This window comes from Erythranthe guttata, chromosome 4, assembly GCF_056151865.1.
Source record: "Erythranthe guttata isolate IM_541 chromosome 4, IM_541, whole genome shotgun sequence".
Lineage (NCBI taxonomy): Eukaryota > Viridiplantae > Streptophyta > Magnoliopsida > Lamiales > Phrymaceae > Erythranthe > Erythranthe guttata.
In genome coordinates this window covers 13,048,502-13,076,436 of record NC_142536.1, presented here as the reverse complement: position 1 = coordinate 13,076,436, position 27,935 = coordinate 13,048,502, and the positions used below count along the sequence as shown (strand labels likewise).

Genomic DNA, 27,935 nt, shown 5'->3' with positions numbered 1-27,935 from the left:
TTCCTCCCTTGTACTTTGGCTCGATATCACTTTACCCCTTCTACTCTCGATTGCATCGATTTGCCCCCTGTACTTGAAAAAATATCTCAATGTGGCCCTCGCCGTTAGTTTTCGGACGTTTTACCTTAACACCGTTTGATCTAAGTTTGAAAATTACAAAAAAAACACCCCTCCTAGTTTATATAATTATTAAAAAAAATTAAAAAGATAAAAAACAAATTGCAGTTTTAATTGGGTTCAATGTGATCGAAAACAATTTCACCGCCAAAATTCATTCCCCCCCCCCCCCCCCCCCCTGTGGCGGATCCAGGATTTTTGCCAAGGGGGTTCGAAATTGTAGAATAAAAAATTTAAATATCACTTTATAAAAGTAGTGGACCAAAAATTTACAATTTACAAATTTTGGGTGAATTGTGGAAATATTTAAAGAGAAAAAATGTGAAAATGTTAAAAATAGTGGACCAAAAATTTACAATTTAAAAATTTTGGGTGAATTGTGGAATATTTAAAGAGAAAAAATGTGAAAATGTTAAAAATAGTGGACCAAAAATTTACAATTTAAAAATTTTGGGTGAATTGTGGAATATTTAAAGAGAAAAAATGTGAAAATGTTAAGATTTGAAAAGGAAGTCAGTTTTTGAGAGAGTGGGGAATCGAACCCATGACCTATTAGTGGATTCAGAATACCTTTACCCCCCCCCCCCCCCCCCCCAACAAACACCTATATTACCCTTTTAAAACCTGGGGGACTTAAATGAAATTCAGCCCAAGTGTCCATTTTTTCTCTACAAAACATATCGAACTAAAATTATATTTAAAAATATTTTCAAGAACTTATGGGGGAAAAACATTCCAAAAATAATTATGTATAAATGGATGTTACGAAATTATCTTTATGTTTTTTCTTCATGTCAAATTTGTTACCAAATTTTTTTGATGGAAATTGATAATTATTTTTTGGTTTTGTTTTTGCCGACACTGAAAATTATTACATTGAAAAAGGAGTTTTGTCGTGTAAAGTTGTACTTTGCATTAATTTTATTTTTCTCGTATCGAAAAAAAAATCCGCATATCAAAGATGTACTGAGCATCTTTTAATATTTGATGATTTTTTTTAATTTTCAACGATTGTCAAAAAACAAATTTTCAAGTCAAAATTTAACGGTACCAATATCTTCTACGGAAAAATACTGATTTTATTTAATTGTGGAAAAATCCTTTAGTAGAATAATATTTAAATAATAGATTTTTATTTGTATTTTTAATAATAGATTTTTAAAGTTTTGGAAAAAAATACTTTGCAACAAGAATTTGAAAAATAAAATAATATTTGTGTGTATTTTTCTTTATATTGTTTGGATTAATGAGAGAAAATAAGTTTTAAGATCTGGAAAATATTATTGAATATAATTTAGGGTAAATTCCACTTGTTCCCCTTGTACTTTGGTTCGGTATCACTTTACTCTCTTCTACTCTCGATTGCATCGATTTACCCCATTGCTGTTGTTAGACATTTGATCTTAACATCGTCTGATCTCAGCTAAGATATTTACAAAAACGCCACCCTCCTAGTTTAAATAATTATTAATAAATAAATAAATAAATTCAGGACAACGAGAAAACATAGTTCACAACGCCAGCCGCAATTTATTTTTTATTTTTTTTTAATTTTTTTAATAATTATTTAAACTAGGAGGGGTGGTTTTTTTGTAATTTTCAAACTTAGATCAAACGGTGTTAAGGTAAAACGTCTGAAAACTAACGGCGAGGGCCACATTGAGATATTTTTTCAAGTACAGGGGGCAAATCGATGCAATCGAGAGTAGAAGGGGGGTAAAGTGATATCGAGCCAAAGTACAAGGGAGGAAAGTGAAATTTATCCTAAATTTAATTTGAGGTATTCAGTAAAAAACTAAAAATGGGAATAATGGCTGAATTTCATTTCAGTCCCCCAGGTTTTGTAAGGGGTAATGTGGGCATTTTGTGAAAAATGATTATTTTGGCGGTGAAATTATAATTCAGGGATGACATTAAACAAATTGAAAAACTGAGGGATGAATTTGATTTTGACTTCAAAGCTCAGGGACTAAAATGAATTTTACCCGTCTTTGAAGAGAGATTTGTAACATAATAAGTAGGGGTGCAAGTAGGAACGGAAATTCCAATTTTCGAAGGTTTCAATCAAAAAAGTTCCGATTTTAGAATAGTTTTTTTCATTCCATCTTTCGAAATTCCGGTTTCCGATTTTTTCCAGATTTTTTTATTGGAAGTAGAATTATATAAAAAAATGGAATTTCTGATTTCCGATCCGATTTCATTTCCCAAATTAATTCTGAAAGATTAAGATTTTTTCCCCAAAAAATACACCTATAAATAATATATATTATAATACTTATTTTGAGTTTTTTTTTTTCATTCTCTGGAACAGTAGTTTGATTTAAGTTTCCTTTTGGGATTTTTGACATATTGAATTGTTGTTAGAAGTTTTATTGGATATTAAGATGTGGGGTTTTTTTTTTTTTGAACTGAATTTAGTAGTTATTAGTTTTACTTTTATAGATGTGGATGTTCTTATTTTTGAAAAATTATGAAATTTAAAAAAAAAATCGGTTAAGTTTTAAAATTTATGCGATCTCCGAAATCTTTTCCAGAATTCTGAAATGCCCGGGCCTTTTGGAATTGTAATGAATTTTTAGATTCTGAAATTTTTGGAATTGAAATTGGAATTGATTTTGTACTTCCGATTTTTTTTTGGAAATTTTCCTAAAATGCTTATTCCTATCCAATCCGATCCAATCCATCCGACTTTCACATCTAATATTAACAGATGTTTTTCAGGTCTCGAATAAGATTTTTAAATCCTATAAGCTAATTTTATTTGTGATTGACCATTTTAAAACATCGTTATATTATTTTTGAATGCAAAATATTAATAATGAAAATTGTCCGAATAAACATTTTTTTTACTTAATGGTATAGAGTATAGTGTAATTAAATAATAGGCCTTTGTGCATAAATCCCACCAATCATATTTATTATCCCTGACCAACTATATTTATTATTCTAGGTTCAAGGGCTAGATCTCTTTTGCCAATAAACTCATCCCTTTAATATGTATTATAAATAAATGAAAAATTAATGTATATGATAAAATTACCCCCAAACATTTACACCCAATTCAGAATTGTAATCCCAATTTAATCAATTTTGACCATAAAAATTCAATTTTGAATTTTCTTTTCAAAAAATAGTTTTATTGCAGCCGGTATATATATATATATATATATATATATATATATATATATATATATATATATATATATATATATATATATATATATATATATATATATACATATATATGTGTGTGTGTGTGTGTGTGTGTGTGTAATTTTTTTTTCTGGTCTGTTTTTTCCGCCCGCCGTTAAACGTTGACTGTAATTGTACTGTCATTAACAGTAATTATACTGTCACTAACAGTACATTAACGTAATTATAGTATCGTTGAGAGTACATTAACGTAATTGTACTGTCATTGACAGTACATTTATGTAATTGTACTGTCGTTGACAGTACAATTAGAGTCAACAACAATATTATTATTTTTTTTGGCTTTATTTATTTATTTATTTAATTTTGTTTGATTTGTTGACAAGTCAACGTAATTATATGACTGTCGTCGACAGTAAAATAACTCTACACACAATAATATTACTGTCAACCACATCAATATTATTATTTTTTGGGGTTTTTGTTTTGTTTGAGTTGTTGGCGCAGTAAAGTAATAATATTACTGTCTACTATTGTAATATTAATGTTGTTGACGGTAATATTACTGTTGTTACAGTGATACTACTGTCAACCACAGTAATATTATATTAATGATTTTGGCATTTTATTGTGTTTACCTTTGTTGAACAGTCAACATATTAATTTTAGTCTATAACAAAATAATAATGACTTATGTTGTGTTAATATTATTGTGCTAGAGATTAAGATAGCAAAATTGTGTTTTGGGTCAAAATTGAATAATTTGTGAAATTTGGGGTCAAATTGAGGTTATATTAAATTAAATGATTAAATTGCAGCATATTAAAATATGATGGGCTATTTTAGTCTTATACAAACCTCTGAACCATGTGTGGACTTTTTTGTATTATATTTTATTGTTTGGACGTTTTTATTAATAAATACTCATTGATGGGCTTATTTGTAAAATGCCACTTATTTGTAAAGTTATATATATATATATATATATATATATATATATATATATATATATATATATATATATATATATATATAGCTAATGTCGACTCCATAATTCAGCTTCATTTCCACGATGACAACATTAGCGACCATGTTTGGTTTCGCTCGTACCACATTAACTATCATACCAACAATAATGTCAGACGTCATTCTATTATGCCTTAACGACCCAAAAGAACATCCACAAGTGTGATGCTTCTCAAATTTCTTTATATAAAAATATCCGTTGGCCTTCTCAATTGATGCGTGTATCCTCCACATACAGTTTCTTATTGTTTTGTGTTTGCATTCAGCTGTGACACGTACACGCTCATTCTTAACGTATGTAAATTCTAATCTAGTTTCTACCGAATACATGCATTAAGCTTTCCTAAACTCCACAACACCTCCATGAAAAACTTGGCCAACATCCTTGATCAGTTCAGTCCAGTTAGCACTCATCAACTGAGTTTGAGCACACATTCCAACATTTTGCGAGTAATTGCTTTCACTACCTTGACTAATTTCCAACAGAACCTCATTATGCAGTTGTGCCCGATTAGACAAACATGCTACACTTGATGCCACATCAGCAACACCTCCCTCTCTTTGTTTAACATTCACTTCAACACGATCAATAGACATTTGACGTGCTAACGACAGCATGTAAAACACATCGTCATCATCACACAACACACCCTCCCCATGACCAACAATTGTGTACGTGAGAGATATGGTGTTCCGGTGCAACGTGCCCCATTTGGCCCTTACGAATCTAACCAACTCTTCAAATCCAAAAGAAGTAACACAATTTCTCACACCAAATAATTCTCCAAACCTCATTATTAGTACAATATTTGTAGACATTCTGCAACTAGAAACAAAAAGGTGAAACAAAATAAATAAGTATTGTATATGACTATTGTAACATATATTTAACTACTCTGATATGCAACAGGTCTATGATGTTAAACATGACTACTCTGATATATATCAACACAAATCAAAAAGCATACACATAAAAATCAAAACGACAATTTCAAACACATAAAAAACTCTGAAAAAATCAAAAAACGATATAATATCGAAATGCATCAGCACAAATACATTTGACCAATAAATACCCAAAACTGTACAAAAACACACGAAAATACAAAATCACAATTGTAAATTCAACAAACACCCAATCGCGCATCCTGATCATAAATAAAAAACGAGCTATGAAATCTCCGTAAAAAATAAAAAAAAAACGAACATTAAAACGCTCTATAAAACTGAACATCGACCGTCGCAAATCAAGCTAAATCACCCAAATCCGGCAAATCTGAAACCCTACCCAATCGTATATAACAGCTACTACCCTAATTGAGATGGAGAAAGCGAGAGAGAGAGAGAGCGCCGTGAGAGAAAGGGATAGAGAGAGAAAGAAGGTGCTTCCTTGTAAACCGTTAAGGAATTTCCTTGTTCAATAAAATAGAATAATAAGGGTAAAATAGTCATATCACTTGCCATTAGGGGGGTCTACCTAATTAAGTTCAGAATTTGGGTTTTTGTCTAAGAGAGAAAAAAACATTGGGCCTCCTCATATATATTTTCAAAACTAGGGGTTATCCCATATCTATATATATATATATATATATATATATATATATATATATATATATATATATATATATCACTTAATATGATGGTTGAAGTTAGAGCATATTAAAATGTGAGGAGTTATTTTAGTCTTTTACAAACATCTGAACAATGTGTGAATTTTTTTTGTTTGGACCCTTTATGAATAAGTACACATTGATGCGCTAATTTGTAAAGCGACCTAAATGATACTCTTTTGATTATCAATTGATTAATAATTGAATGGTCGGATTTAGTAAAATTTCAATCTAAATAAGTTTAATCGATATAATTCGGATTATTATTTTCTATTATATATTTTTGCTAAGGTTTGAAAGGCTTATTAAAATTAATTTTGTATCCTTAATCACAACTTATCTTCCCGCAAAACTTAGTCGAACAAAATTTACATTGAGTTAAAAATATTAATTATATAAGTAACAAAATTTTCAAAATTTCGGAAACTGGAATAAACTTTCAATTTCCGAAATTTGGAATGGGAATCCGAAAAATTGAAAAATTTCAAAAACTGTATATATAAATCCCGTCTTGTCTGATCCGCCCTCACTGGAAAACCATCCACCGATTGAACTTGGTGAATCGGCCCATCACTAAAAGTCCAGTCTTTTTTTAGAGTCTTTTAATCATGTTCATTGATATTAAGGGATTAATCTCAACCTTTGATTACATATACTTAAAGTTTCTTTCTCTCTCTCTCACACACACTCCCTAAAAAATTAACCACCACCGCTGCTGTCTTCTCTCTCTCTTTCTGTTCACATGGGAAAGTATTTGTTTTTCTATTGAAGAAAAAATCTGATGCCTTCGACAAATTTAAAATCTGGAAAATATTGATTGAAAATCAAACTAGAAAACGGATAAAAATACTTAAGACAAATAATAGAAATGAATTTTGCAACCTTAAATTCGATTTTCTGTGTTCTGAATCTGGAATTAGAAGGCATAAATCTGTTGTGCATACCCCACAACAAAATGGTGTGGCCGAACAAATGAGCAGAACCCCTCTCGAAAGAGTGAGGGCTATGCTAACTAGTTCTGGACTGCCAAAATTATTTTGGGGTGAAGTAATTTTGACTGCTACTTATTTGATTAATCGTTCTCCTTCTGTGTGGTGTGGTAAGAAAGTAGATTTGTCAAATTTGCATGCCTTTGGTTGCGCTGCTTTTGTTCACCATAAAAGTAATAAACAAGAACCCCGTTCCGTGAATTGTGTTTTCTTAGGTTACCCCAATGGGGTTAAGGGGTATATGCTTTGGTTGAAAGGGGACTTTGATTATAAAATCATAATTAGTAGGGAAGTTATTTTTAATGAATATGAATTTCTATGTCTTGTTGTCCCTAATGTGGTTGTCCTTCAATCTACTCCAAATGAGTGTTTACGATGTAGTGCGTGTTTTTTTTTTCGTGTGTGTTTTTGATGTACTGCGTAGTTATTTATCGAGTGTGTGTTTTCCAATGTAGTTTGTGTGTTTCACGGTGTAGTGCATTTAATTCAATATGTGTTTTGGTGTAGTGCATGTTTTTTTAATGTGTGTGTTTTTGGTGTAGCGCGTGGTTTTTTTCCGAGTGTTTATTTTCTGTTGTAATTATTGTGTAATTCAGTGTATGTTTTCGATGTAGTGAGTATTTTATTTTATATTGTATGTTTTTGGTGTAATATGTGTTCTTTTTCAAGTGTAGGTTTACGGTGTAGTGCGTGTTTTTTTATTCAGTGTGTGTTTTTTATGTACTGCGATATTTTTTTCCAGTGTGTGTTTTCCAGTGTAGTTCTTGTGTAACTCAACCCAAAAAAAATCACACACTACACCAAAAACACACACTTAAAAAAATACGCACTACACAAAAACACACATTGAGTAAAATGCACTACACCGTGAAACACACATTGGAAATTCAGTGTACTTGTGTAAAACACAGACTACATCAAAATCGCACACCCAATTACACAAGAAGTACATTCAATTTCCAGTGTGTGTTTCACGGTGTAGTGCATTTTATTCAATGTGTGTTTTGGTATAGTGCATTTTTTTTAAAGTGTGTGTTTTTGGTGTAGTGCGTGGTTTTTTTTCAGTTGTTTATTTTCTATTTTAATTGTTGTGTAATTTAGTATGTGTTTTCGATATAGTGCGTGTTTTATTTTTCATGTGTGTTTTTGGTGTAGTCTGTGTTTTTTCTCCAATTAAATGTTTACGGTGTAGTGCGTGTTCTTTTTTCGGTGTGTGTTTTTTATGTATAGCGTGGTGTATTTCCAGTGTGTGTTTTCCAGTGTAGTTCTTTTGTAATTCAATGTGTGTTTTTCGATGTAGTGCGTATTTTATTTTTCAATGTGTGTTCTTTGTGCACTATGTATTTGTTTTCAGTGAGTGATTATGGTCTAGTGCTTGTTTTTTTCAATATGTGTTTTTGATGTACTACGTGGTTTTTTTCCAGTGTGTGCTTTCCTGTGTAGTTCTTATGTAATTCAACCCGAAAAAACACCACAAACTACACCAAAAATACACACTTAAAAAAAACACCCACTACACCAAAACACTCATTGAATAAAATGCACTACACCGTGAAACACACACTGGAAATTCACTGTACTTCTTGTGTAAAACACATACTACATCAAAAAAATGCACACTCAATTATACAATAAGTACACTCAATTTCCACTGCGTGTTTCACGGTGTAGTGCGTTTTATTCAATATGTGTTTTGGTGTAGTGCGTGTTTTTTTTAAGTGTGTGTTTTCGGGGTAGTGCGTGATTTTTTTTCGGATGTTTATTTTCTATTGTAATTCTTGTGTAATTCAAGTGTGTTTTCGATGTAGTGCATGTTTTATTTTTCATTGTGTGTTTATAGTGTAGTGTGTGGTTTTTTCCATGTGAGTGTTTACGGTGTAGTGCGTGTTTTTTTTCACTGTGTGTTTTTTGATTTACTACGTGGTTTTTTTTTCCATTGTGTGTTTTCCTGTGTAGTACTTGTGTAATTCAATGTGTATTTTCAATGTAATGCGTATTTTATTATTCTATGTGTGTTTTTGGTGCAATGTGTATTTTTTCCAGTGTGTGTTTATGGTGTAGTGCGTGTTTTTGTAGTATGTGTTTTTGATGTACTGCGTGGTATGTTTTTCCAATTTGTGTTTTCCAATGTAGTTCTTGTGTAATTCACTGTGTGTTTTCGATATAGTGAGTATTTTATTTTTCAATGTGTGTTTTGGTGTAGTGCGTGTTTTTTAAGTGTAAGTACACTGAATTTCCAGAGTGTGTTTCAGGGTGTAGTGCATTTTATTCAATGTGTGTTTTGGTGTAGTGCGTGTTTTTTATAAGTGCGTGTTTTGGGTGTAGTGCGTGCTTTTCTTTTCGGGTGTTTATTTTCTATTGTAATTCTTGTATTATTCAGTGTATGTTTTCGATGTAGTGTGTGTTTTATTTTTCATTGTGTGTTTTTGGGGTAGTTTGTGTTTCTTTCCATGTGAGTGTTTACGGTGTAGTGTGTGTTTTTTATGTACTGTGTGGTTTTTTTCCCAGTGTGTGTTTTCCAGTGTAGTTCTTGCGTAATTCTATGTGTGTTTTCGATGTAGTGCGTATTTTATTTTTCAATATGTTTTTGGTGCAGTGTGCATTTTTCCAGTGTGTGTTTATGGTGCAGTGCCTTTTTTTTTCAGTTTGTGTTTTTGATGTACTGTGTGGTTTTCTTTCCAGTATGTGTTTTCCAGTGTAGTTCTTGTGTAATTCAACACGAAAAAAGACCACACACTACATAAAAAACACACACTAAAAAAAATGCACTACACCAAGACACACATTGAATAAAATTCACTAAACCTTGAAACACATAGTGAAAATTCAGTGTACTTCTTGTGTAAAACACAGACTACATAAAAAATGAACAATAGATTACATAAGAAGTACACTCAATTTCCAGTGAGTGTTTCACGGTGTAGTGCATTTTATTCATGTTTGTTTTGGTGTAGTGCATTTTTTTCTTAAGTGTGCGTTTTTGGTGTAGTGCGTGGTTTTGTTTCGGGTGTCTATTTTCTGTTGTCATTATTGTGCAATTCATTGTGTGTTTTCGATGTAGTGCGTGTTTTATTTTTCATTGTGTGTTTTTTGTGTAGTGTATGGGTTTTTCCAAGTAAGTGTTTACGGTGTAGTGCGTGTTGTTTTTCAGTGTGTGTTTTTCATGTACTCCGTGGTTTGTTTTTTCCAATATGTGTTTTCCAGTGTTGTTCTTGTGTAATTCAATGTGTGTTTTCGATATATATAGTGCGTATTATATATTTCAATGTTTTTTTTTGAGTTGTGTCTATATTTCCCAGTGCGTGTTTATGGTGTAGTGCGTGTTTTTTTAAGTATGTGTTTTTTTATGTACTGCATAGTTCTTGTTCCAATGTAGTTCTTTTGTAATTCAACTCGAAAAAAATCACACACTACACCGAAAACACGCACTACAACAAAACACACATTGAATAAAATGCACTACACTGTGAAACACATACTGGAAATCTAGTGTGCTTGTGTAAAACACATAATACATAAAAAACGCACACTCAATTACAGAAGAATTACACTCAATTTCCAGTGCGTAGTTCACGGTGTAGTGCATTTTATTCAATGTGTGTTTTAGTGTAGTTCGTGTTTTTGTAACTGTGTATTTTTTGTCTAGTAAAGATTGTGTAATTCAGTGTGTGATTTCGATGTAGTGCGTGTTTCATTTTTCATTGTGTGTTTTTAGTGTAGTGTGTGTTTTTTTCCAAGTGAGTGTTTACGGTGTAGTGCGTGTTTTTTTTTTAGTGTGTGTTTTTGATGTACTGCGTGGTTTTTTTTTCAGTTTGTGTTTTCCTGTGTAGTTCTTGTGTAATACAATGTGTGTTTTCAATGTAGTGCGTATTTTATTATTCAATGTGTGTTCTTGGTGCAATAATGTGTATTTTTTCCAGTGTGTGTTTATGGTGCAATGCATGTTTTTTTCAGTATGTGTTTTTGATTTACTGCGTGGTTTTCTTTCTAGTGTGTGTTTTCCAGTGTAGTTCTTGTGTAATTCAACCACCCAAAAAATCAAACACTACACCAAAAACACACACTTAAAAAAAACACGCACTACACCAAAACACACATTGAATAAAATTCACTATACCTTGAAACACACACTGAAAATTCATTGTACTTCCTGTGTAAAATACAGACTACATTAAAAACGCACACTCAATTACACAAGAAGTACACTCAATTTTCATAGTGTGTTTCACGGTGTAGTGCATTTTATTCAATGTGTGTATTGATGTAGTGCGTATTTTTTTTGAAGTGTGTGTTTTTGGTGTAGTGCAGGGTTTTTTTTCAGGTGTTTATTTTCTATTGTAATTCTTGTGTAATTAAGTGTGTGTTTTTTTCCATGTGAGTGTTTACGGTTTAGTACATGTTGTTTTTCGGTATGTGTTTTTTATGTACTGCATGGTTTTTTTTTTCCAGTGTGTGTTTTCCAGTGTAGATCTTATGTAATTCAATGTGCGATTTCGATGTAGTGCGTGTTTTATTTTTCATTGTGTGTTTTTGGTGTAGTCTGTGTTTTTTCCAAGTGTTTAAGGTGTAGTGCGTATTTTTTTTCAGTGTTTGTTTTGATGTACTGCGTGGTATTCTTTTTCCAGAGTGAGTTTTCCAGCGTAGTTCTTGTGTAATTCAACCCGGAAAAAAACCACATGCATATTACAACAAGAACACAGACTAAAAAAAACACGCACTACACCCAAATACACATTGATTAAAATGCACTACACCATGAACCACACAATGGAAATTCAGTGTATTTCTTGTGTAAAACACAGACTACACCAAAATCGCACAATCAATTACACAAGAAGTACACTCAATTTGCAGTGTGTGTTTAATGATGTAGTGCATTTTATTCAATGTGTTTTTTGGTGTAGTGCGTGTTTTTTTTAAGTGTGTGTTATTGGTGTAGTACGTTGTTTTTTTCTTCGGGTGTTTATTTTCTATTGTAATTATTGTGTAATTCATTGTGTGTTTTCGATGTAGTGCGTGTTTTAATTTTCAATGTTTGTTTTTGGTGTAGTCTGTGTTTTTTTTCAATTGAGTGTTTACGGTGTAGTGCTTGTTTTTTTTCATCGTGTGTTTTTGATATACTGCGTGGCTTTTTTTCCAGTGTGAATTTTTCAGTGTAGTTCTTGTGTAATTCAATGTGTGTCTTCGATGTAGTGCGTATTTTATATTTCAATGGGTGTTTTTGGTGCAGTGTGACTTTTTTCTAGTCTGTGTTTAGGGTGTAGTGCATGTTTTTTCCAGTATGTGTTTTTTATGTATTACGTGGTTTTTCTTTTCCACTGTGTGTTTTCCAGTGTAGTTCTTGTGTAATTTCATGATTGTTTTCGGTGTAGTTTGTATTTTATTTTTCAATGTGTGTTTTGGTGTAGTGCGTGTTTTTTTTTAAGTGTAAGTACACTGAATTTCAAGTGTGTGTTTCACGGTGTAGTGCATTTTATTTAATGTGTGTTTTGGTGTAGTGCGTGTTTTTTTTCGTGTAGTGCACTGTTTTATTCGGATGTTTATTTTCTATTGTAATTCTTGTGTAATTCATTGTATGTTTTCGATGTAGTGCGTGTTTTATTTTTCATTCTGTGTTTTTTGTGTAATGTCTTTTTTTTTTCAAATGAGTGTTTACGGTGTTGTACATGTTTTTTTTCAGTGTGTGTTTTTTACGTACTGCGTGGTTTTTTTTCCAATATTTTTTAGTGTGTGTTTTCGGTGAGTGTGTCTAATTTTTTTCTAGTGTGTGTTTTCGATGTATTGTGGGTATAATTTTTAGTGTATTTTTTTGGTGTAGTGTGTGTAATTTTTTTTAGTGTGTGTTCTCGATATCGTGTGTGTATTTTTCTTAGTCTGTGTTTCAGTGTAATGTGTGTATTTTTTTATAGTGTGTGTTTTCGGTGTAGTGTGTGTATTTTTTTAGTGTGTGTTTTCGTTGTGGTGTGTGTAATTTTTTAGTGTGTGTTTTCGATGTAGTGTGTGTATATTTTTTAGTGTGTCTCTCTGCTTTAGTGTTTGTCTATGTTTTTAGTGTGTGTTTTCGGTATAGTGTGTATTTTTTTGGTGTGTGTTTTTGGTGTCGTGTGTGTATTTTTTTTAGTGTATGTTTTCAGTGTCATGTGTGTATTTTTTTTACTGTGTGTTTTCGGTGTAGTGAGTGTATATTTTTTAGTGTGTTTTCGGTAGTGTATGTATATTTTTTAAGTTTGTGTTTTCGGTGTATACAGTTTTCGGTAATTTTGATTGTGAAAAAGTTTTTTGGACATTCGACCAATTTTACTCCAAATCTATGTATTATAGCGTACAGTTTTAAATAATTTTGATCATGAAAATGTTTTTTGGACGTTCCACCAATATTATCCAAAGTCTGTGTACTATAGCATACAATTATTGGTGATTTTGATCGTGAAAAAAGTTTTTGGGACGTTCCACCAATTTTACTCAAAATCTTTGTACAGTATACAGTTTTTGGTGATTTTGACTGTGAAAATATTTTTTAGACGATCCACCAATGTGAATAAAAAATTTGTGTACTATAGCATACAGTGTTTGGTGATTTTGATCATGAAATTTTTTTCGGGACGTTCCACCAATTTTACCCAAAATTTGTGTACTATAGTATACTGCTTTTGGTAATTTTGATCGTTAAATAGTTTTTTGGACGTTCCACCAGTTTTACCCAAAATCAGTGTATGGTATACAGTTTTATGTGATTTTGATTGTGAACATGTTTTTTGGACATTCTACCAATTTTATTGAAAATCTGGGTACTATAGCATACAGTTTTTGGCGATTTTGATCGTGAAATAGTTTTTTGGACGTTCAACCAATTTTACCCAAAATATGTGTACTATAGCATATAGTTTTTGGTGAATTTGATCGTGAAATAGTTTTTTGGACGTTCCACCAATTTTACTCAAAATGTATGTACTATAGCATTGGTGATTTTGATCGTGAAATTTTTTTTAGGACGTTCCACCAATTTTACCCAAAATCTGTGTACAGTGTTTTTTTGATTTTTATCGTGAAATAATTTTTTGGACGTTCCACCAATTTTACCTAAATTTTGTGTACTAGTGTACAGTTTTTGGTGATTTTGATCGTGAAATAGTTTTTTGGATGTTACACCAATTTTAACTAAAATTTGTGTACTATATAGTATACAAGTTTTGGTGATTTTGATCGTGAAATAGTTTTTTAGACATTGCACTAGTTTTTTGTACTATATAGCATACAATTTTTGGTGAGTTGATCGTGAAAAAGTTTTTTGGACGTTCGACCAATTTTACCCAAAATTTGTGTACTATAATAGTATACAATTTTTGGTGATTTGGATCGTGAAAAAATTTTTTGGACGTTGCACCAATTTTATCCAAAATATGTATACTGTAGTATACAATTTTTGGTGATTTTGATCGTGAAATAGTTTTTTGGACGTTGCACCAATTTTAACTAAAAATTTGTGTACTATATATAGTATAAAGTTTTTGGTGATTTTGATCGTGAAAAAGTTTTTTGGACGGTCTACCACTTTTACCCAAAAACTATGTTCTACAGTATACAGTTTTGGGTGATTTTGATCGTGAAATTTTTTTTTGGACGTTCCACCAATTTTATCCAAAATCTGTGTACTTTTAGCGTACAGTTTTAGGTGATTATGATCATAAAATAGATTTTTGAGACGTTCCACCAATTTTACCCAAAATTTGTGTACTATTATACAGTTTTTGGTGATTTTGATCGTAAATTTTTTTTTTTTGGACGATTCACCAATTTTATAAAAAATTTGTGTACTATATAGCATACATTTTTTGGTGATTTTGATCGTGAAAAGGTTTTTGGGACGTTCCACTAATTTTACCCAAAACGTTGTGTACTATAGCATATAGTTTTTTGTGATTTTGATCGTGAAAAAGTTTTTTGGACGTCCCACCAATTTTACCCAAAATTTGTGTACTATAGTATATATAGTTTTTGGTGATTTTGGTCGTGAAAAAGTTTCTTGGACGTTCCACCAATTTTACCCAAAATCTATGTACTATAGTATATAGTTTTTGGTGATTTTGATCGTGAAATATGTTTTTGGACGTTGCGCCAATTTTAACTAAAATTTGTGTACTATAAAGTATACAGTTTTTGGTGATTTTGATTGTGAAAAAGTTTTTTGGACGTTCCACCAATTTTAGCCAAAATTTGTGTACTATTATAGTGTACAGTTTTTTGGGATTTTGATCGTGAAATGGTTGACATTCCACAAATTTTACCAAAAATATGTGTACTAGAGTACATTTTTTGGTGATCTTGATCGTGAAATAATTTTTTGAACGTTCCACCAATTTTATCCAAAATCCATGTACTATAGCATACAGTTTTTTGTGATTTTGATCGTGAAAAAGTTTTTGGGACGTTCGACCAATTCTACCCAAATTTTGTGTACTATTAGCATACAATGTTTGGTGATTTTGATCGTGAAATTGTTTTTTGGACGTTCCACCAATTTTACCCAAAATCTGTTTCCTATTATAGTATATAGTTTTGGTGATTTTGATCGTGAAATAGTTTTTTGGACGTTCCACCAATTTTACCCAAAATCTGTGTACTAGTATACAATTTTTGGTGATTTTGATCGTGAAATAGTTTTTTGGACGTTCCACCAATTTTAACTAAAATTTGTGTAATAGTATACAGTATTATAGCATACAGTTTTTGGTGATTTTGATCGTGAAAAAAGTTTTTTAGACGTTCCACCAATTTTACCCAATGTCTGTGTACTGTATTATACTGTTTTTGGTTATTTTGATCGTAAAATAGATTTTTGGATGTTCACTAATTTTAACTAAAATCTATACGTTTTTTTTAAGATTTTGCTCGACTAATCAAAAATTAGTGAAATCAAATTTAGAAAAATTATTTGTTCACTATTAAAGAATATATATATTTGAGTGTCAAAAACTATTAAAAAAAATTATATTTATGTTATTTCTAGCCATAAACTGATTTGACTTGTTTAATTTAATGTATTGGGTTGAAATTGGGCTAGGAAGACCGGATTTTCAATCCAGAACATAGTTAATGAGATTTTTCATTAGATTCTATGGTCAGTCTATTGAGTTAATGATCTTTTTCCAGATTTTGGGTTTTCTAAGAAAATGGGTCTATTATTTTCAATTTTTCTACAAAATTAAAAAACTCAATAATTCCTGACGATGACAATTTGATTTAATAAAAATGTAATGCTGCTTAATAAGTAACAGGTTCAACCAAAAGAGTGATTGAAAAGCACACATTATTAGGCAATAACTAAAATTCGAACCAAACACCCACAGTAAAGTGTCCAAATGAGAAGCTCAATTAAATTTTGCAAAAAACTTCAAATGAAAAAAATAAAACCACAATTTTTCTCCTCCAGTCAAAATCCTACAATAATAAAAACGACAGATAGAAGAATATAGCAATGGTCCAGGCTCGACGGGATTGAAAAATGCATGCTCCAACAAATTTAAACTAACTTATAGTCATGCAAAGAAGAAAAATAATATTATTATTAAGCAGTTGCCGATTGGGTAGCCAGCCTTATGCTTGTCACGATTCTTGAGTATTCCAACACGGCCTCTGGTCCTACCACCAGTCACCATCACAACATTTCCGACATCGAATTTGATCAAGTCCAAATCCAGTTTGCCTTGATAAGTCATTAAGTGGGTCCGGATAGCGAATGGTCCTTCCATTGTATGTGTTGATGATGTATGGAATACCCTTCTTTCCCAACTGAACTGAGGCGGACTTTGCATAGCTTAAACTGCACATTAATAAAATGAATACAGAAGATCGCATTACTACAGTTCCAACAACGAACAATAAATTCAACATCAAAAATAAATTATATCGACTGAGTTTTATAGCTAATTCTTAGAGTATTATTTTTCAAGAAATAGCAGTGTACTTAGTATACATGTTAATCATCAGAACAATTAGTAAAAGGTGGTAATGATATACAAACCATGGCTTCCTCATCCCTGATCGAGTGTAGCCTGAACCTTCCTTCCCTTAGTGTCATACAGAAGACAAAAGTTCTCACTGGTCTTTGGGATAGAGACAACATCTACGAAAAAATAAGGTATTAAATAAATCTTAACAAAAAATAAGTCCAAAACTACAAAAAATAAAATTTTATGTGATCAGAAAGCAAATAATAATTCACGTCATGAAGATAGCATAGATTTCTACACAAAGTGCAAGTCCACCGTCCATGCAACATAGCTTTGCTAACATAGACTATCTTTATAACAAAATAATCTCGAAAAGAAAATAAGGGCATACCCATAAAACCAGCTGGATAAGTCTTTCCCGTCAACAAGCTAAGGATGTGACGTTGCATCAGAATGGCAATAACCTCACGGTATGTAAATGAGCATATTTCGCGGAAATGAGAATCAAGGGCAAGGCAAGCATTCCCTTGATTTGCATTTCGGAAGAAGGTTCTCTCCAATCAGCATCATCCAGGGGAATTGAACATCCAGAACATGATCACCGTAAATTCAAATACATGAATTTCTTAACACACTGTTGTTGATCTATTACTGTATTACATGAATCCTCTAAACAACTTTCGATTTAAAATTAAAAATATATGTATATATATATATATATATATATATATATATATATATATATATATATATATATATATATATATAATAGGAAGGGAATTTCTGATATATCAAAGCACACGAGAGACGACGCAATCAACACTAGGTCATCCATTTTCAGGTACATATACAATCACGTATACAAGGAAACTAACTACGATTAGGGGTCTAGAATCACTCCAGAGTCAACTTATACAATGTATTTATATCAATTAATAATTCTGTAACACAAATGAAATACAAATTTGCAGTTATTTTTACACCTCAAATGAGAACAAGATTTCACCAACTGGCATAAATATACATACATATATCTTACTTTGCTTGTTCGGATGTTCATACAGAGCAGAGCATAAACATAAACACCAGATATTACAAAAAGAAAAGAAAGTACAAAATAAAAAATAAACCTTAAAACATTTCAACTTCAAGAACCAAATTTGCATTCTAGTCTAACTTCCCAAACAATAAATCAGAATTGAGCATATTTACCCAAATTAGAAAGCCGAATCTAGAGATTGATTCTTCACAGGTTTTATCATCTTCCAAATGGTGTTACAATTATCTTTTGATGGATCCAACTCAAACTTGTCAACAGCTCTCTTATCTCTCACCACGATATCTGAATGAGGGGGTTAACGAAAAAAATTCTTGGGATTTATGAATATATTGTAAATATTGAAATGCTTTATTACGAATAACAAGCAAATATTATTCTGAAATATATATATATATATATGTACGCAAACTAAGAAGGATACGGCCTGATAATTTGGATTCATCGTCCTCCAAGTCTGGAATGGTATTTGTCACAGAAGCATACATTGAAAGCTTCATCCTGCAACACCAAAAGGAAATTGTATAAGCTGCTGCTAGTTAGTAAACACATTACAGAGCCACAATGTAAAGTAGATCATATCGTTGTGTAAATGCATATAATAATTCATTTCATCAAATTGCAGTTAAATCTGCAACAATAGTTGGAATTGAATAATATCGTTATGCATTGCACATAGTTTATCGGCATCGGACAATTTTCTTGATGTGAAAAACTTAAACAAGAAATCAGGTCACCAAGGTCCAAACAATTAATTATTGAAACAAATTGGGGGGTGGGGGGGTTGTGAAGAAATGAAACAGCTAAATAACAGCATGGCTAGAACATGATTTCTAAAAATATGGTGGTCACCATGTTCTAGTAGCAAGAAAGAGATACCACACTAAGTATAACAGAAATGAGAAAAATATTGAAGTTTCGGATGACTTACTGAGCTCTCAGTTCATTTTGATCAACTTTCTTGATTTTTTGAAATTCTTCTTCGGTATAGACCCTCCGACGGTCTAGATCATCAACTCCATTGGTAATTACTGTGTTTTTTCACAAAAGAAGTTGTTAATTTATAATACTGTTGGCCGGAAGATAAATGGCTGAAAACAAACCATAATAATACTTATCTAATATCCTCCCTATGCTTCCGTTCTAATTGATGTTCCTCATCCAATACTTTCTGCAACGAATCTAACACAGCATCTGCTACAGTGTCAGATTCTGTAACTGCCGCTTCTTGCTTGCATGCATTAATCTTCCTCTTATAGTCTGTGATAAGGATAAACTATCAGCATCAATGTAGTCAAAATCGAGTTCTAAATCGTAAGACTTTAAGATTTTACACACTGAAAAGGACTAAGAGAGGACTAAATCGCAAGTGCCTTAAAATCGTGTGAAATCGCGTTCAAAATCGTTAAAAACGCGATTTTAGTGCGATTTTGGTTTTTGTCAAGAATTTGGCTGAAACTTTGGATTATAGCCTCATAAATTCAGTTTTTTAACTAAAAAAATTCAGCCAATTACCAAATAATCCATAATATATAAAGCTCAGCCGAAATTTGCCCTAAAATAACAATCTATCACGACGAGAAGAAAATACTTCTCCTCTGTTAAAAAAAAACATCCAGCGGCTGTGAGTGTCCAGTTTCAGTTATCTCCTAACACAGCTATCTTTAACTAATGTTAAAACATGTTTTTTTAATGTTGGGATGTTATATATTTGTTAGGACATATTTTATGTATATTATGACTTATTTTATTTGTGTTGCGGATGTTTTCTAAGTAGTAAGTACTAAATATATTTATTTTACAATACATGTAAAATCTTACGATTTTTTACGTTTCCGATTTGACTACCCCTCTCCGATTTCACTTAAAATCCCGATTTTAACTACCTTGATCAGCATAGTAAAACTAAGGAATATATGATATCCATTACACCACATTGCCGCAAGTATGTCGCATATATCCAATTCAAGAACAAGGCAGTAGATTAAGAATTTCAAAAAGCTCATTCCTATATCACACAACCGGTGGGATTTTCAAGAATCAAGAACTCTATTATATAACTACAACCGATATACTTACGTCACATTCTGTTTAAGCAACACGATTGCAGATAGCAGATGATCTTTATCTGCCGGGCTGAGTTTATTATTTTTCTAATATTTAGTCAGTAATGACTCCAAACATACAGAAAGTGCTAAACCAAATGGTGAGGGAAAAAAAAAAAAAAATGTTACAGAACCACCACCCAACCCAATTCCTTTTCTCACACGATGTATATAATTTCGTACCAATATCAATATTGCGCAATCCGATGCGGTAAAATAATGCAATGCGAAACATCTTATACACTAGGAATTTCAAAATTTTGCCCACTCATCAAAATAAGATCAACATAAGATATCTAAATGAAGGCTGTCAAAAAAAAAAAAAAAATTCTAACTACTAAGTAAACTTCCACAGCATCAGAAAAATATTCTACAAACAATTTAAAGTCATCTTCTGTAAAAGAGATTAGATTTGAAGGGGAAAAAGGAAAAGACCTTGAATGGAGGTCGCGACTTGGTTGTGATGTTTGGGCCAATGTGACTGAGATGATTCGGTATGGCGCAGAAAATGGTTGAGCACAAAAGCATCCTTCTCCTCTTTCAGAACTTGTATCAGATTGTTGCTGTAATTCATCAGCTCTTCCATATCCAATTTTCGCCATTTCTCTCCCATTCTGTTCTCTTACGATTAAGATTCAATAATCCGCCGAGGGTTTATAGCAGTGGCGGATCCTTCTGCACACCCTTGATTTTGAATAAAAAAATATTCACTATGTATGCATTGAGCTATATAGATTTTGATGTGTGAACTTGTTGTTAGGGTTTATAGCAGTGGCGGATCCTTCTTGCACACCCATGATTTTAAATTAAAAAAATATTCCTTATGGCGTTATATAATTTTTGATGTATGTTGTGTTTCTAACGTTGTTCTTGCTTTAATGGTAAAGTATACATGTCCTTTTTGGAATGTACAGCGTTCGAACCCCTTACTAGGGCACTGCAAGTTTCTTTTTTCTTTTTTTCTTTTTGTAATATTAATGACTTTTTTTAAATATTTATGGCACTATATTTCAAATATACCTTTAAATTCTTAATTTTCATATATATTTATGGTACTAATATTTAAATACATATTTATATTCTTTTATATATATCTATCTATATAATATATAGAATAGAAGTTGAATTCCACACCTAATTGATTGACATTTGTCAATTTCAATTGGTGACATGTATTCAATTTCATCCCATGTTGCAAATTGATTGGTGAAAATAAATCATCAAAAAACATGTCATCATTTTCCAAAATTAAAAAAAAAAAATTAATTATTTTATTATATATTTATATCATACCATTTATAAAATGCTCTAAATATATCAACTTTCTTGGAAACTCTAAATAGTCTTTTTTTAATTTAATTTTAATACGAATTAATTTAATTTAAATTTATCTAAATTCAATTTAAAATCTTCACTTATTATAATTGTATGATTGATGGTGTTACGAAAATTTTGTATTTTAATTCATAAACTTGGATCTATATAAAAAAATTATTGCAGAATAAATCATTTGATATTATACATTTTACATGAACAGGGCCAGATAATATGTTTATCTTTTTTACTAATTTAATATCATATTCGTAATTACCAAAATTTTCCTAATATTTGTTTCCGTCTTACATCGATCCCCGGTATGATTTTTCACGAATTTTTTTTATTACGTGGAATATTCCCCGAAAAATGCAGATTCTACCCTGCACACGACATTTGTTTATGGTATTTTTTAAAGACAAAAATTACCCTGAGGGGGACTTTACACGAAATATTTATTCTTCTTAAATAACATCTTCACAACTTTTTAGTATTATTATTACCTCCCCTAAGGGTAATTTTTGTATATAAAAAATAAGATAAAAAAAATGTCACGTCTGCAAGGGTAGAATCCACAATTTTTTGGATATTACATTGAATAAGAAAGATTCCGTAAAAAATCACACCACAAGGGGGCCGTGTAAGACATAAACAGACATCTGGGGGATTTGGGTAGTTACCGATAAGTGGGGGTGCTTTCCGTAATTTAGCCTAAGTTTCATGAGATTTTCGTAATTTATTCTATTAACAACGATTATTGTTCTTTTCACGTCTTACCGTTTGCTTATACCCTTATATTATTTTTAATAATTTTAATGTCAGTTTGATAATATAATTAAATATTAATTTCTAATATATTTAATATGTGTTTTTTGATGTTTCACGTACCACACATAAGAAATTTGATATAAAAGTTGCGAGATTGAATAGAATTATTTTTTATACAAAATAATAGATAATTGCAAAAACATTGATGCAAAATCAGAATTAGGATTGTGATTAGTATTAGCATTAGAATTATGATTTTGGAATTAGTATTAGTATTAATACTAGGATTAGGATTCGGATTAATATAGTATTATTATTAATATTAGGATTAGGATAATGATTATGATTAATATTAATATTTGAATTATAATTAAGATTGTGATTATTGATGAGTACTACAATTAGTGACATGTATTAGTATTATGATTATGATTAGCATTATGATTAGTAATATGGTTAGAATTAAAATTAGAATTATAATTAGAATTAACATTAGCATTAGCATTAATATTATTAGTAGTAAAATTATTAGGATTATAATTAATGTTAGAAATAGGTTTAGGATTATAATTATGATTAGGATTAGAATCATGATTAGTGTTATGAATATGATTATGAATACGATAAGGATTTGAATAATATTAGTATTACAATTATAATCAGTATAAGCATAGTATAAGCATATCCAGGTTAACATTAACATTAAAATTAGTATTAGCATTAGAATATGTACATTAGCATTAACATTAACAATATTAACATATTAGTATTAGAAATAGTATTAGTATTAGTATTAGTATTAGTATTAGTATTAGTATTAGTATTAGTATTAGTATTAGTATTAGTATTAGTATTAGTATTAGTATTAGTATTAGTATTAGTATTAGTAATAGTATTAGTAATAGTATTAGTATTAATATTAGTATTAATATTAGTGTTAATATTAGTTTTAGTATTAGTATTAGTATTAGTATTAGTATTAGTATTAGTATTAGTATTAGTATTAGTATTAGTATTAGTATTAGTATTAGTATTAATATTAATATTAATATTAATATTAATATTAGTCTACATATCAGTATCAGTATCAATATCAGTATCGGTATCATTATAGGTATCAACATTAGTATCAGCATCAGTATCGGTATCGGCATCGGTATCGGTATCGGCATCGGTATCGGTATCGGTATCGATATCGGTATCAGTATCGGTATGAGTATCAGTATCATTATCAGTATCAATTTCAGTTTCAGTATTCATATCCGTATCAGTATCAGTATTAGTATCAGTATCAGTATTAGTATCAATATCAACATTTGTATCAATATCAGTATCAGTATGAGTATGAGTATCAGTATCAATATCAATATCAATATTAGTATCGATATTAGTATCACTATCAGTATCAGTATTAGTATCAATATCAATATCAATATTAGTATCAGTATTAGTATGAGTATCAATATGATTGTGAATATCAGTATGAGTATGAGTATCAATATTAGTATGAATATCAGTATTAGTATGAGTATCAATATGAGTATCAATATTAATATTACTATGAGTATCAGTATGAGTATCGTTATTAGTATCAATATCAATATCAATATCAGTATTAATATTAGTATTAGTATTAGTATTAGTATTAGTATTAGTATTAGTATTAGTATTAGTATTAGTAATAATATTAATATTAATATTGCTATGAGTATCAATATTAGTGTCAATATCAATATCTGTATTAATATTAGTATTAATATAACATTATTATGAGTATCAGTATGAGTATAAGTATTAGTATCAGTATAAGGATTTTTATTGTTATTAATATCAGTATTAGTCTTAGTATTAATATTAGTATTACTATTAGTGTTATTTTTAGTATCAATATCACTATTAGTATCACTATAAGTATTAGTATTATTATTAGTATTAGTATTAGTATTAGTATTAGTATTAGTATTAGTCTTAGTATTAGTATAACTATCATTATCAATATAAGTATCAGTATTATTATCAGTAGTAGTATCAATATTAGTATTATTCTTAGTATTAATTAGTATTAGTATCAATATGAATATTAGTATTAGTATTAGTATTATTATTAGTATTAATATTAGTATTGGTATGAGTATGAGTATGAGTGTTAGTATTAGTATCAGTATTATTATTAGTATCAGTATTAGTATTAATATTAGTATTAGTATCGGTATTAGTATTGGTATTAGTATCAATATTAGTATTAATACAAATATTAGTATTAATATCAGTATTAATATTAGTATTAGTATTAGTATCAATATTAATATTAATATTTGTATTATTATCAATATTAGTATCGGTATTAGAATTAATATTAGTATTAGTATTAGTATTAATATTAGTATTAATATTAGTATTAGTACCAGTATTAGTACCAATATTAGTATTAGTATCACTATTAGTATTAGTATTAGTATTAATATTATTATTAGTATTAGTATTAGTATTAGTACTAACCGAATTAGTATCACTATTGGTAGCAATATTGGTATTGGTATTGACATTGATATTGGTATCAACATTGGTTTTAGTACTGGTAGTGGCGTATACAACATATCTTTTTTGCAATATTTATAAGTTTTATTGTTTGAGTAATATGCATCACTAATTGAATGCCATTAGTGATAAACTTGCAGATTATTTGAATATCTATTGTGTTACTTCTCTGCTACCGTGTTTGTTGTTACCTTAGTTATTTTGCAGAAGATTCACATGGTGTAGTAGATTGCAATCCAAGAAATAGTGTTATACCATATGTTTTAAATAATTTCACTTAATCTTGATATCGTGTTTTGCGTGCTTCATGTTTTCTTATTTGTAATATTTAACTTAATTTCATATGTTACAACTCTAAATTAAGAGATAAAGTTTATGTTTTTTATTTTCTTCCATTTTGTTTTACTTGAATTGGTATTGTTATAAAGAGATAGTCGTTTACATAAGTTTATTTTTCTCATTTTGAAACTGACCTCCGTGCAACGCACGGGTGAAATACTAGTATTATATATAAACCTAAAATACCCAATTATTTTTTTTCCAATTGAGGAGATTGAGTCCAAATTGTTTAAATAATTTCAAAAAAACCCCACTTACCATAATCACCAATGTTATTAATTAATTGATTTCATATTAAGTTTTCAAATTTTATTTCTCCTACACGTTAAAATACCGTATTTTTATTGGTTAATAAGTTTCCTTTTTTAATCAATTGTTTGATAGTAAATACGTAAATATATAAATGCACATATGACATAATTCTTCTTTTTGGTTAATGAGATTTTATACACAATATTTATATTAATTGCAAAACAACCCCACTTACAAGAATCACCCATATTATTAATGAAATAATTTCATATTATTGGTTTTCAAATTTTATCACTCTTACATGTTAAAATAGTGTCTTTTTATTGGTTAATGAGTTTCCTTTTTACAACCAATATTTTGACTAAAAAAACGTAGGAGCTATATGCAATATTTATAATTTCTCAATTGAGGAAATTTATACACAATATTTATATAAATTGCAAAAAAAAACCACTTGCAATTATCACTCATATTATTAATGAAATAATTTCACATTAGATTGAGGTTCAATACTAATGTGTCGTGTGATGTGATATATGTAGGTAAGTGTTTTTAACTGATTTGAGAGCCTATCCTTTTCTTCAATTGAGATACATGAAAAGTAGGATGAATCATAGAATTCTCTGACATTTCTAGTGTGTAAGCTGTTTCTCTAACCTTCTGAAGAATGTTATAAGGTCCAAAAAAACTGAGAGTTTGCAATATGTGTGAGCTCTCATGGATTGTTGTCTGTGTTGTTGTAGTTTAATGAAGACCATGTGTCATATCCCAAATGATCTATCACTCCTCTTATTATCAGTTTGTACATTCATCCTATTTTGAGCCTTCTCTAGTGTCTGATTATTCTAATGGTAGCTTCTCTATTCTGAAGACTTCTATCCACAAAGTGAAAGACTTTTATTTAATTTTATGCGGAAAACCTTAATCACATAATTTTGAAATCAAATTCATCTTAAGAACATAAACACATAATTGGGATTATCGACATACCGTTCGCCATGGATTTCGATAGAGATGATGAACAAGGATGTTAGCAATCTACAAGCCGAGCCTAGCCAGGCCTCCTTCGAATCTCCTTGAGAACTTTATTCGTAGCACACCTTCTTCTCTCTGTCTCTCTCAAATCACAACTCACGAAGTATTCTGTAAGTGATGGAATTCTCAATTTGCGTCTGATAGTTGAGGAGAAGAGTTGTGGAATTCTTTTATAGACGAGAGAAGAGGGCCACGATTCTTTGTAACGGCAGAAGACAAATCCCACCCATCATGGTCTTTTATTGCCATCAACGTTACAAATCAATTACCATAAAATCACCTTAATACCATAATTTAATTACCCACAATTTAATTAATTAAAATAAAGATTAGTGGACCAAAAAATAAAACGTTAAAAACGTAAAACTAACATTCTCCCACTTAGTCCACTGAATCGATTAAGAAAAATAAGTTTAAAAAATTATTTGACTCAGTGGGTTCTTCATACAAAACATTTGACACGTGATCACGGTTTTAAAAGAAAATTAAGGTGATTACCATAATAGGTAAATAGAGAACTTTAATACTAGAACTAGTTTGAGTTATTAATGTGAGTCATAGCGGTCATATGATTCATTCATCATATTCCCTTCTATGTATCACGCTACTAATAACCCTTTCTATTCTAATTCATAATAGCCCCTTTAATTTTGTCTTGTTAGGACAAATCATGTTAAATTAATTCCAAATATAATATGTGCACACATAATTGGAAACAGGAAAACATAAACATTTGATTAAATAAATTAAGTGTCAATTACAATCATAACTCATCAAATCATAGATTGCTCAAAAGACCTATTCTAATAACATGTTCCTCATATGTCTTTATAGGCAATCCCTTGGTTAATGGATCAGCAACCATAAGAGTTGTACTTAAATTTTCTATTGACACTTGTTGTTTCTGTACTCTTTCTTTAACAACCAAGTACTTAAGATCCATGTGCTTGGATTCACTTGAATACTTTCCATTCTTAGAGAAGAAAACGGACGCGGTGTTATCACAATATATCTTCAAAGGCTTAGCAATTGAGTCAATAGCCTTAAGCCCTAAGATAAAATTTTGCAGCCATAGTGCATGACTTGAGGCCTCAAAACATGCTACAAACTCAGCCTCCATTGTGGAAGAAGCAATAATAATTTGCTTTACACTCTTCCAAGAGATTGCTCCACCAGCTAGTAGAAATACAAAGCCCGATGTGGACTTTCTACTATCTACACAACCAGCAAAATCGGAGTCCGAATAACCAATAACCTCTAATTGGTACGATCTCCTATAAGTAAGTATGTAATCCTTTTTTCCTTGAAGATACCTCATAACCTTCTTTGCTGCTTTCCAATGTTCTATTCCCGGATTACTTTGATATCTACCAAGTACTCTTAGTGCATAACTAATATCTGGTCTAGTACAAGTCTGTGCATACATCAGACTTCCAACTGCTGATACATATGGAATCAACTTCATTTTCTCCTTTTTCAAATCATTATTTGGACATTGCTTTTCATTTAATTTATCACCTTTCGTGATAGGAGCATTAATGGCTGAACAAAACTGCATATTAAATCTTTCAAGAACTCGATTGATATATCCTTTATGAGACAAGCCTAACAATCCTCGAGATCAATCTCTAAAGATCTCTATCCCAATAACATAATTTGCCTCACCCATATCAACCATCTTA

The 27,935-nt window shown here is 30.4% G+C and overlaps 1 protein-coding gene and 1 pseudogene across 2 annotated transcripts; both read right to left on the bottom strand.

Moving 5' to 3' along the window:
* Positions 1–16,242: 16,242 nt before the first annotated feature.
* Positions 16,243–17,537, bottom strand: LOC105973405 (small ribosomal subunit protein eS4z-like; annotated as a pseudogene). The gene is made up of 3 exons (XR_016031041.1): positions 17,237–17,537; positions 16,917–17,018; positions 16,243–16,715 (listed from the first exon to the last, which is right to left on the bottom strand). The product of XR_016031041.1 is annotated as a small ribosomal subunit protein eS4z-like (transcript).
* Positions 17,538–17,845: 308 nt separating this feature from the next.
* On the bottom strand, positions 17,846–20,706 carry LOC105973578 (kinetochore protein SPC24 homolog). Its single transcript, XM_012998612.2, has 5 exons — positions 20,443–20,706; positions 19,021–19,162; positions 18,834–18,935; positions 18,327–18,403; positions 17,846–18,187 (listed from the first exon to the last, which is right to left on the bottom strand). Exons 1-5 carry the CDS (start codon positions 20,618–20,620, stop codon positions 18,063–18,065), a joined length of 624 nt encoding a protein of 207 aa, XP_012854066.1. The 5' UTR covers positions 20,621–20,706; the 3' UTR covers positions 17,846–18,062.
* Between the last annotated feature and the right edge of the window lie 7,229 nt (positions 20,707–27,935).